General features: G+C 35.3%; 1 protein-coding gene across 1 annotated transcript in view; it reads left to right on the forward strand.

Annotated features, from left to right (window-relative positions):
• The window catches only part of LOC150088184 (cyclin N-terminal domain-containing protein 1-like), a 133337-nt gene that overhangs the window by 48642 nt on the left and 71923 nt on the right, over positions 1-12772 (forward strand). Inside the window, exon 4 of the mRNA XM_090370063.1 lies at positions 2177-2339. Within this exon, the coding sequence (XP_090226189.1) occupies positions 2177-2339 (163 nt within the window). The remainder of the gene's footprint in view (positions 1-2176; positions 2340-12772) is intronic.

Consider the following 12772-nt stretch of genomic DNA (forward strand, 5'->3'; position numbering starts at 1 on the left):
AACTTTGTGATCAGAAGTTCTTTTCCTTGAAGAGTTATTTAACTTTTTTTTTTTTCCCTTTAAAACTTCTTTTGTATCATGAACTGAATTTGGAGATGATTTAATGGTAGTCATTAGTGAATACTCATTGCTTTCAATTTGGTAACTTTGAAAAGTGATCATATGGCTTTTCAAAGCACCTCTAAACTCTTCTTTAACCAGACCTGTCTGTGTTCTTACAGTCTAGTTAAACATTTATCCAGAGATAGCAATGTGTACACACTTGTTTCAAAACCATATTCACTTCAGTTTGTTATTTACTTGGAATTGTTTGAGTATTTTCTTTTTTTAGAAAAAGAACGCAACCCTTACATTAATCGGGGAGTGGCTGTGTGTATGTATATATATATATATATATATATATATATATATATATATATATATATATATATAGATAGATAGATAACATATACATAGGATATTCACAGATGCATATAAATAGAATATTCACAGATGCATATAAATAGGAGATATACAGTAAGAAATTTATGAAAATTACAATGATTTACAAATAAGCAGTTACACCTGTAAATAAGGATATCAGGTTAGGATTTTACACAGATCTCAGTGTCTTTTAACTCTTTTTTTCACTGTGATTTTTTTCAACAGTTTTTGCACTAATTTCACCTTTTTTTTTTTTTTGTCCTGGTTTTTCTTGTTTTTTTTTTTTTTTTGAAGTTGGAGTTTAACTAAGGAAGTTGAGGGGGGGGGGGGGAAACACCACCTGCTGTTAACTTCACTTTGTTTATATTCAATTAGTATTGAATATAAACATTGATTTTGTTCTTTATATGAAGTATAAATAAATGGTTACACTGGGAAAACAAATTTTGTAATCGGAAACACCAATTGAGACATTCAGACTTCAAGTCAAAAAAAAAAAACATGCGCCACTGCATGCTGTTAACAATTGAATATAAATATAGATTTATTTTTTCAGGTTCTTTAAATGAAATATAAAAGATCACAGTACAATAATTGAGTCATTTCAGGAGGAAGAAAAATTTTATAATCGGAAACGCTGATTTCTCATTGCCACAACTTCCAACTTAAAGAGGACTAAAAAAAAATGCTGCACGTGCTTAATAATTGAATATAAACATATTGACAATACATCAATATATTGACAATACATCAATACAATATATAAATTCAAAACATTGACAAATGCAAAGTACTGCATGTGGGTAGAAGTAACCCCAGAGAAATGTCAACTGTGTGATACTACACTTAGGTGGTAGAAAATGAGGGTGTACACTATCACAGGTATGAGTGATAGAGATGTGGTGATTTAAAGGTAATCATCATTTTATTAGGACTACAAAAGGGTTACCCTAAATATTGTTGCTTTCTCTGCGAGTGGGATAGCCATACCAAGGATATGCACTATGAGAAGAGAAGTTGGCCTCAATGAAAATCATTAACACCTGGAATGAAGGTCATAGCATTTGAACCTCTGGTACATCCAAATAAAGTTTTGCTTCCACCACTGCACATCAAATTGGGGCTCATGAAAAATTTTGTGAAGGCTTTGGAAGTGAATGGTCCTGTATTCACATACTTGCAGGAGAAATTCCCAAGACTTAGTAGTACAGAGAAGATTAAGGCAGGCGTTTTCATTGGTCCACAAATAAGGCAACTTTTCAGAGACTAACAGTTTGAATGTGCCCTTAGTGATAGTGAGAAATCAGCGTGGAAATCCTTTCAAAATGTTAAAGCTGGCAACTACAGGCAGCTTGTGGAAGATCTTATTACTTCTTATCAAAAACTGAGGTGCAAATGTGGGGTGTTAAGTTTGTGTCAGTCACTGTTAAACACTCTTGTATCAGACAGGCAACCGTGTGCTTCAGACTACTGGAAAATTGTTTGCTAAAGTAGAGTAAGTAAGTAAGCTAATAATTACCATTAATTAGTCTGTATCTTTCTTGTTGTCTCCTTTTTCTTTTTAAAGTTGAAGGACAGTTCAGATAAGATTTAGATAGTTCCTTCACTGGTATAAAATAACAGGCACAAAAGTAAATAACATTATCATAGATTTGAAAGGTTTTTGTGTAAAAACATGTTTGATAAAGGAGAGATTAAATTTTACTATAAGATGATGATCGTAACTTACAAATTTAGTATTCTTTTTCTTTAGTCCATAAATCCTCTTCAAGTACGAGAGTTTCTCTCCGAAGCTGGTTACACATATAGTTTAGAGAGTATATTGAATTCTGAATTACGTGTTCTTCGAACTTTGGATTTCCAGATCAACATAGCAACTCCTCTGACATATTTGGAGGCATTATTAGAAGTTCTTGGTATGGTATCATTTTTTTTTGTATACTTTGTATGTTAAAGTTCATATAAATTTCTAAGGGAATTTTAAAAATTCATTATAACAAGTGTTGTGTTAAAAAGATAAGTACACACCATACCTTCCAGAAAGACAGGTTCCCTACACACACACACACACACACACACACACACACACACACACACACACACACACACACACACACACACACACACACACACACACACACACACACACACACACACCAGTTATCAAAATTATTGGAAGACTAGAAAAGACATCAGTGGTTTTTGTATGAGATTTTAATATGGAGTAGTTGAAATATTTCACCTAGTTTGGACGCTTATAAAAAGAGAGAACTTTCTAGCAATTTATGACATGTGTTGAAAATATTTCATCATTTCTCTAGTAGAACAGTTTTGTATTAGACAAGTGATATTGGTCTATGTGGATGACACCTTGCATGTTTTTCCACTTCTTCGCATAGTGTTTGTGTTGATGCAGATTAGGGCACTGAGGTAGCTAGTCTATTAGCATCACATTATTTTATCTCTATAAAACAAGCTGGTTTCAGGGACTGATGGCAGTCATCATCAAACAAATAAATACATGGGCTGTGTTAGGGTAACTAAGAATAAGAATGGGTGCATGTATACTTGCATGTACACCAATGCTAGAAGTATAATAAATAAATTTGATGAATTTGAAGTGCTGGTCAAGACATGAAAGGCAGATATTGTTGGGATATGAAAGACGTGATGTCACCCAGATATTAGGAATGCAGAATTGGAATTTGGGGAGTACAATGTGTACAGAAAGGATAGACAGGATAGGAAAGGAGGAGGGGTTATGCTGTTAATTATGAAAAACATAAAATCTAAGGAAGTGCATTCAGTTGACATAATTGGACAGTGCAATGTTGAGTCAATTTGGTGTGGCATAAGTAATGGGAAAGCAGAAATAAGAGTAGGAGTGTGTTATAGGTCTAATGAGTACAATGAACAATTGTACAGAGAAATAGTGGGCTAGTAAATCAGAATGTCTTGTAATGGGGATTTTAACTTCCCAGATATTGACTGGAACATGTGGGTTGGTCACTTGCACACTAGCAAGACTTTTGTGGATTTATTGGATGATTGTTTTCTACAGCAGCATGTTCAATAGGTAACTAGAGAGAAGGTAATACTCTTGATCTGTTATCAGGAGTGATTATTTGTGTATTAAGAATTTGCAGATAAAGGAAACCACTAGGTGGCAGTGATCACAGTGTACTGATGCGGGTTTTACTTAAAGATATAATTACCATTAGGGGTAACGGGAAGGGTTTTTGTTTCTGTAAAGGTGACTACAGTGGTCTCAGTTTTTAAATTCTGTACATTAGGACCAACTGATGATGTTACCAGCAGCAAATTCTAAGTGGGAAGCATTCAAGGAATTAATCACGGAAGCTACTAGGCTTTTCATACCGATTAAGAAATATTGTTCAAGGTTTAGGCCTAAATGGTTATCAAATGAACTAATGAGACTCAAGGCAGAGAAGAAAAATGCATGGGATGCATATTAATTATCAAAGGACACAGAAGCCTATGGCAGATATAAGCTAGTCTGTAATCAAGTCACAAAGGAGATTAGGCAAGCAAAGGCAGATTACAAGAAATCTTTGTCAAAGGATGCCAAGAAAAACAGCAAGGACTTCTTTAATTAAATAAACTCTAAAAGGAAGGAGATGAATCAGATTGTTTCACTTGATATCGATGGTTTGATGATCCTGCTCAGATAGCTAACAAACTGGATGATATTTTGCCTCTACATTCACACATGAGGAGTTATTGAGGGAGGAAAATGCTAGAAGTTTATCAAACTGTAACAGGGTACTTAATGATTTTGCAATAACTGAGAGCAAAGTGGAAGAGAAATTGTTGAAGTTAAACATAAGAAAGGCACCTGGGATGGATGGATCTATCCAGTTATATTAAATAAAGCGGCAAAGGAACTAAGCAAACCCTTAGCCATAATTATGACAGCATCCTTGGACTTAGCGGAAGTCCTCACAGACTGGAGATGTGCTAATGTATCCCCAATTCACAAAGGGGGATTAACGGATGACACGAGTAATTACAGACCAGTTGATTTAACTTCTTTTCCGGGTAAAATAATGGAGTTACTTGTTAAAGATGCATTGCAGGATCATCTAGACAAGACTGCAGCAATAATTCAGACACAGCATGGGATTGTTAAGGGAAAGTCTTTTCACTGGGGCAGAATGGTATTAAGCATAATTTGCTTCAATGGATAAAAGGGTGGTTGAATGGGAGAAGACAGAGAGTGGTAATCAATGGATGCTGCTCTTTGTGAACTAATGCTATTAGTGGAGTCTCACTGGTTTTGGCGTTGGGCCCACTGTTTTGTATATTTTTCAATAACATTGATGAAGGTATATCTGGCTTAGTGTTGAAGTTTGCATATGATACAAAGTGGGTAGGAGTAACCCCAGAGGAACTCACCAACTGTGTTGGTACTGACACCTAGGGTGGTAGAAAAATGAAAATGACCTGGGAGTAATTATGCAGTCAGATATGAAGTTTTCTGAGCAATGCAGACAGGCTGCCAGAGCAGGTCATGGGGTTTTGACAATGATGTATAGGAATTTTACTAGCAGGGAAAAGGAGGTGATTATTATCCCTTTGTATAAGGCAATGGTAATGTGACGCCTTGAGTACTGCATACACATCTGGTGGCCTCATTTTAGGAAGGATGTAGATTTGCTTGAGTGTGTACAGAGAAGGGCAACAAGATTGGTGAGGGGAACGAAGGGATCCTCTTACGAAGAGAGGCTTAAGTTCTGCAAATTGTAGCAGCTGGAGACTAGTCACCTGTGAGGTGATCTGATTGAAGCATGTAAGGCCTTGAATGGGTTGAGCACACTGAATTCTGATCGGATTCTTCCTGTTGCTCAAATTACAAACCTAATGGGGCATAAATTCAAATCGAGGAAAGACAGCTGTTGAATAGATGTTCAGAAATTTGTCTTTAGCCAGCGTGTGGGTAATTGCTGGAACAAACTACCATCTGTCGTTGTGTAAGTTGATAGCGTAAATAAATTCAAGGAATAACAGGACAAACTTTTTGAGGGAATGGTTGTGTGAATTTTTTTTTTTTTTTTTTTGCTGATGCTGCATAAGCTTATACACTTTCTTTCTTGCATCACATGCCTCTATTACTATTACCCGGTTGAAATTTAAACTAATAAATTCTATAATTTTTACTCTGTCCACAGAGCTGAAACTCACTATAGCTGGAGCCTATACTACACATCTGCACATTTACCAACCCACACACTTTAATCTTCTGGCCTTGACAGAGAACTGTCTTACAGCTACGATGAAAGCAATGTGGAGATGGGGGAATCCCCTTGTGCCGTTAGACCCTAAATACACTAATGCTGGAGCCAGAACTGTTTTTTTTGATTTTTCCCACTTCAAATTTCAGATATTTCTATTGATTATCACGTAAGTGACAAAAATGTACCTTCAAGTGTGCATTTTTTAAAGCCTTTTTCAGTTACTATCGGACCTCTATATAACGAAATTGATCTTTCCCTTGTAAAAATTCGTTAAACATCAATTTCGTTATAAAGAAATTTGACTTTTCCAACAGTGAAAAATACCCTAAATTCAGAAGTATAGTAAAAGAAAGATGAGAAATAAGTGGGAAATTATAAATTTTCTTATATTTTAAAACAATTAATTTATTAATCCATATATATTAAGAAATTACTACTTACATGATGCGCACAATGTATTAGTACACTTTTAAGAATTATGTCATAAAATATTTGGTTATTGTTTGTTGTACATTGGTTTCTACTGTACACCGTTCTTGTTGGCTCACTCATTAGTGGGCGGGCAGGTACCCTAATAATGCAGACATGTCATCACAGTACCTTATTAGGGTACCTGCCTGCCCACTGATGAGTGAGCAAGCAAGCTCTGAAATGCATCTGGGTGGTGGTGCCCACTGAGAATAAATAACAGTATTTTCCTCTACTAGAGAAGCATTATTAATTCGAAGTAGTGCAATACCTGGTATCTCGTTGTGAAGGTAGCCACAATATGAGATAAAATCAAAACGATGCTGTTACACTACTTATGTAGTTAAATTTATGGGTAAATTATGGTATATTTATGCCAATATTATATTGTTAATTTTAACTCATAACGTACTACTGTAATTAAGATCAAAAAGGCCTTAGATGACTATTTATTGGCTGATACAAGCAAAATCACTAAGATAACTTCTATCATGGTCTGTGGTTTGACCTGAAGGCACTGACCATAGCACTTATAATTGACAATGAGAGGCTTAAGGTGAAGTCTGCTGAGCTCCAAATCAGGGGCAGAGCTTTTCAACTGATTCATCAAAAATCAACATGCTGCAACAAGATTGTTTGCTGATGCTGTCAGGGAGGGAAACTCAAACAAATGCTTGCATATAAGCCAAGTCATGGTAAAATAATTTCTAAACAACTAAACATGAATGTTGAGGAGGTAAAGCCTGTTGTGTGGGGCCCTTCATCGGTATCTAGTTCTCAAGGACTGGGAGGTCCCAGTAATATACTTATTTTGAAAACTCTTCCTGACTCTGACATTAATTCAAGCCAGGATATTAAAAATACACTTACTAAAACAATAAAACAGGACTAGAGAGATAAAGAACATTACACTCCTAAGAAACAAAGGCTTGTTGATTGAGACAGGGTCAGCAGATGCTGAAAAGATAAGTAAAGCAAACTCTCTTACCGAGGCTGGATTGTTGATTGATAAACCCAAAATGACAAATCCTACAGTCCTTATATATGGAGTTCCCAAGAACACAAAAGATAAGATACTTGGGGATCTTTATTTAAAGAACTTCAAAAATTGTGGCTTCTCACAGGATGAGATAACAAATTAGACTACCTTTTAGATTCAATTCTGGATCAGCTGCCAAGGTTACAAACTTGGTGATTGGTTTTTGCCCTAGACTTTTACAATGTTTAACACAAAATGATCAAAGTATCGGTTTTATGTTTCATAGGTTTTGCAGATTTACTGTGGCTAATAAATGTTTCAGATGCTTGGCATATCGATTCCTCTACTAACTGTACACAAAAGACCCATGTCTTGTGACCATTGTGCCAATGGTGGACACATATGCAGAGTGTAAGTTTAAATACCAGGCACCACAGTGTGTGAATGACCACTTGGTGAGAGACGGTAAATGTCCCGAGTATAAAGCTGTAGAGCAGAGGTGGGGGAACCTCTCACCTGTGGGCGAAATTTTGCCCACAGTCTAATTTGAAACTGCCAGATGATAAAATCCTCTAAAATGGCATATGAAAAACCAGCATAGGCCTTAAGGGCAAACAGTCATTTAGTTTAAGTTCTTTTAAGCACTCCATAAACAAATTTCTGTTAGCTATAATCAGAGGCAGACTGGGTCAAAAATTCTTACTGGAAAAAACTTATAGCAGCCTCATACTAGCGTTTATGGCCATATTGTGAGGAAGTGTGTGTGTGGGGGGGGGGGGGGAGGATTTCAAATAACTAGAGTAATTATCGATCATTAATTTTTTAATGAATTTTAAATATAAATCACAATTAATTATTTTATGAAAAAACTATTTCATTTATTCAAAAATATTTAACATAAATAAATGGTGATAGCTTCACAGTCATAAAGATGAAGCTTTATTGTGAATTGTGGAATGAATGAAAGGGATTAACATTCCACTGAATTGGGGAATATTAATCCCCTTAATTCATGGGATTAACGCAAATTACGAGCTAAAGGAATTAACATTCTACAACTCAGTGGTGTCTGTAAAACCTATACACTGCCTCTCCCACATACTGCAGCGAGAAGTTGCGCATATGTATGGTATCATATCAATATGTATGGTAGCACACTGTAGCAGCATTGATGCGACTGCTATACAGGCAAACGAAACATTTCCAAATGACTTGACTTGTATATTACTGTGGATAAGGAAGATCCATATTTTTGTTATTATGATTTTCGTGCATTTAGTTTCCATATATTAATCAACAAATAGAATGTATCAGAGGTCAGAGTGCAATATTGAAAATCACAACGGGCTCCAGCCCATCAGGGATTCCCCTGTAAGTGTTATGGCCAGTCTGCCTCTAGCGGTAATGCTTGTCTCGTGACAATAATCATGAGTTGGAATACGTACAAATTGATGTTGCACTTATTACAGCCAATTAACATTTAGCATTTGTTTCTCCCCTGAAACCACACTTGCACTCATTAGTCTTGTTATTGATGATGGATAGTCAGTGTTCATTTAAGTGTTTTGTTTTGGTTGGTGTTGGTTGCATAATTGCAAATTAAGTGCAATAATTTTGAATGCTGGCAACATTTATGGTTCTTTTGCTTAGTTCTATTTAAGTCAATATTGTAAAGTGCATAAAAGTGTAACCCCTTTCTGCAATGATTAGCAATAATAAAAGAAGAGCTGCAGGCGAAAGTTTTGTTTGATGAAAAATGGACGAATAATTATTTTTTCGTGAAAGTAAATGGAAAGTGTATGTGTCTCATTTGTAAAGAATTGTTTGCAGTTTATAAAAAGTAGAATCTTGAATGCCACTATTTGCCCAAGCATAAGGAATATGAAAAACTAAGAGACTCAGCATTTAGACAAGCTAACATTTTTAAAAGAACCTTTATGCAAACAGCAGTCTATTTTCAAAAAACATATTCATGAAAATATATTCGTAATGCAAGCAAGTTATGAAGTGTGTGAGCTAACTGCAAAGAAACCGAAACCAATCGAAGGCAAGTTTGTTAGTGTATAGTTGCTGTTGCGTGAATTTTAACTCCAGAAAAAGTCTGGTTTTTTGTTTTTTTTTGTTTTTTTTTAAATATCATGGAGGACAGTTTCTGACCATATAAAAGACATGGCTAACGATATCCAAGTATCCTTGAAACAAGCAGCATCAGAATTTGCTTTATTTTATTATTCCATTATTTTTGTTTCATTGTTTTATTCCATAGCTGTAAGTGGGACAACAGATATAACAAATGCGACACATTTGGCTATATTTTTATGTGGGATAACGATAAACTTTATGATACAAGAAGATTTACTTGCTTTAAAATCGATGCACGAGACTACCACAGGTGAAGATCTCTTGTCTGAAGTCAAATCAGCAATACATGATTTTGATTTACCCTATGAAAAACTAAGCGGTGTAGTCATGGACTGTGCACCATCTATGGTAGGATTTCAAAAAGGACATGTTGCTTTAATTAAGAAAGAATTGGAGAGCCGTCAACTGGAATCTAATGTGTTAATAATGTGTCACTCTCTTATTCACCAACAAAATTTGTGAACATTCTAAGAATGACCAATGTGACGAAAGTGGTAACAAAATATATTAACTTCATAAAAAAATAAGGGATTGAAGAACAGAGAATTTAAAGAACTGTTAAAGGACCTTGAAGCACAATATGGTGATTTAGTGTACCATTGTGAGGTTCGCTGGCTAAGAAAAGGGCATATGCTCAAGCACTTTTATGAGCTGAAAGATGAATTGAAACTGTTCATGGATATTAAAGGCTACTCCATCATGGAATTAGAGGACCAAAAGTGGTTATGTAATTTTGCGTTTTTGGTCGATATCACTAGCTACTTAAATGATCTAAATTCGAAATTACAAGGGCCAAATAAGCTTAAACCTCCCTTGTCAATATCAAGAGCTTTGAATCAATGCTGTAATTGTTCGTAACTCAACTGAAAAAACACTGTATGGTACATTTTCTAACAATGAAAGAACTGAAACCAGAATCAATAGTGGAGTATGCTGCAGAGTGTTCCAGTCTCTTGAATCAATTTCAAAAGAGGTTCCAAGATTTACAAAATCATGAACTCAAACTAAGAATATGCAAAACTCCTTTTGATGTGATGCCAGCTAAAGCTCCTGATTCCTTGCAACTAGAATTAATTCATTTGCATTCGGATAATACTTGGAAATCCAAATTTATAGTACAGCCAGGCCTCGCATAGTGCGAGTTCGATTAATGCGTGTTTCAGTTACCGCTATTTGAAAAAATTATACCACTTTTCACTTTGCACGATGCAAATTTCCAGTTAACGCGATCTTTTTTTTTATGCGATAGTTGAAAAAGATTTGAATCATGCGTTAAGCTTACTGCGCGTCGGATGCGCAATAAACAAATGTTTGCCTGCTGGTTCCATCAACCATTAGAAGAAGACGTGTTACTCGTTTGTCTCCCGCTAATAAAGTCAATGCAGACTTGCATTTAAAAATTCAAATTTTTAAATGAGCCAGATGAAAATGTTACCCCGGAAGAGATAACAGTAAAAGAATTTGATGAAATCTTTCGTATCGCAGAGAACCTCAAACAAAAGGTTTGAGGTTCTTTGCGATATTTATTTCGCCAGGACCCAGAGAAGATTGTTGTCGGCTATCGGAAATTGATTGATGAAAAGAGAAAGTCAACGCTGTTCAAATATTTCCGCAACAGTTATTTCTTCATTGTGTATTTTATGGCAGAGGTTTCCAAACTTTCTCGGTTCACGGCGCCCTTAGTGTCTCAGTAATTTTTTCACGGCGCACCCAGACCAAAAGAAATACCTAACAGTTCCGTTTAGTAGTTAGGTCTAAACAACTTAATAAGAAATATTGAAACTGTGAACTACCTCCAGCTAGTAGTTCGCGCAGTGTCCGACAGATGTAGAGTATCGCTGTGTTTCCCTCGAACATTTAAAATATTCTGCGGCGCACAGTTTGGGAACCGCTGTTTTATGCAATAAACATTTAATTCCATAATTATTTTCATTATATTTTACATTGTATACAGTTAAAAAAATTATTTAAAAGGTATTTTTAAAATTCTTTATAGACATTCCAGAAGGTCAAGGACCAATTATAATTTTTCCTATTGACTATTATATTTGATTAACGTGTTTCCTTTTTGTGCGATGCACTTGCGGGATGAATTAATTGCGTTAATAGAGGCCAGCCTGTATATCTATTTTGGAATTGTATAAATCCTATGTAGATACTGAAAAATATCCAATTATGAGGAATTATGCATTGAAAATTGCATCACTGTTTCCTACCTCGTACTGATGTGAACAGTTTTTCTCAACATTAAATTTGGTCAAGAATCACTTGTGTGTGCTAGACTTACGGATAATAATCTTGCAGACAAACTAAGAATTCAGGCCATCTAACATCTCTGAGCTTCCCAAAGTAAAGCAGGTGCAAGGTAAGAAGTTTCATTAAAATTAAAACAAAACTGTGGTGTCTTTGGTTTAATTAATTTAATTTTAATTAATGTTGCTTAGTGTGATCATGTGCATACTTATGAATTTGTAAAATTTAAGATCCAGATGATGTGAATAACTCCTTACATATATTGAACAGAATTTGCTGCAGATTTGCTTTTTGCAACTTAATTTCTGCAGACCTTAATGCAAAATCTCTGTTGTGGTATAGTGGTTACACTGCTGTTAGAGGGAATTTATTTGAGGAGTTGATTCTGAATCACATCTTGTGTATACATAACCTTTCAGACACCCTGTTCACATTTTCTACTGTGAACAGGGTGTTGAATATTGTCGTCACTATTTCTTCCCTCAAAATTGTCAAAATTCAGGACTGGGGTGTTCAGCAAAATTTGATAAATGATGATCATTGTCCTATCACTTTTAATATTAGACCTGACTCATCAAAACAAAATGTGTCAACATTGTATTTAAGAAGATTTTGTATGGACAAAGCATGGCATTTCTTATGGCATAAATTTCATGAATTTTTAAATGCATTCTTTAATACTGAAAACAACTGAATTAAATAATTTGTCTGCAGTAGAGTACCTTCAATATGTACAGTCTCATCTCTTTTTTGGCAATGCAGTTTTCTACCAGTAGGAAACAAAATAAAAGAATCTTTGTACATCATGGTGGAATTCTTTGGCAGATCTGAGGTTGCAAGTTGAACAAGCAAGAAGGGCATTTGAACGTGGCAGGCAAATCGCAGCAAGATGTTTTAATTCTTAAAAATGACCTGAAAGATAACAGAAAGAATTTTCATAAGGCTGTTGCTGATAGTAAAGTGAAATGTTGGCAAGACCAGGTTAGGCAAATTGGTAACTCAGAGCCTTGGGGCCTAATATACAAAATAGTGAGAAATAAACTTATCTGCGGAGACGTCTACAACATGGTTCTTAGCAACACTCTAGAATCTACTGAACGGACGACCACTGTTGGCACCATATTTAAGCAATTATTTCCCTCGGACGTAATTCAGGATGACACTCCTGAACAGACACAGATATGTAAAGAAAACGTGGAATACACAGGTTCAACAGATAAAGAACTTGGAATTGCTATCTTTAAAGTAAATT

This window comes from Mastigoproctus giganteus, chromosome 3 (genome assembly GCF_048544385.1).
Source record: "Mastigoproctus giganteus isolate SK-2022 chromosome 3, ASM4854438v1, whole genome shotgun sequence".
NCBI lineage: Eukaryota > Metazoa > Arthropoda > Arachnida > Uropygi > Thelyphonidae > Mastigoproctus > Mastigoproctus giganteus.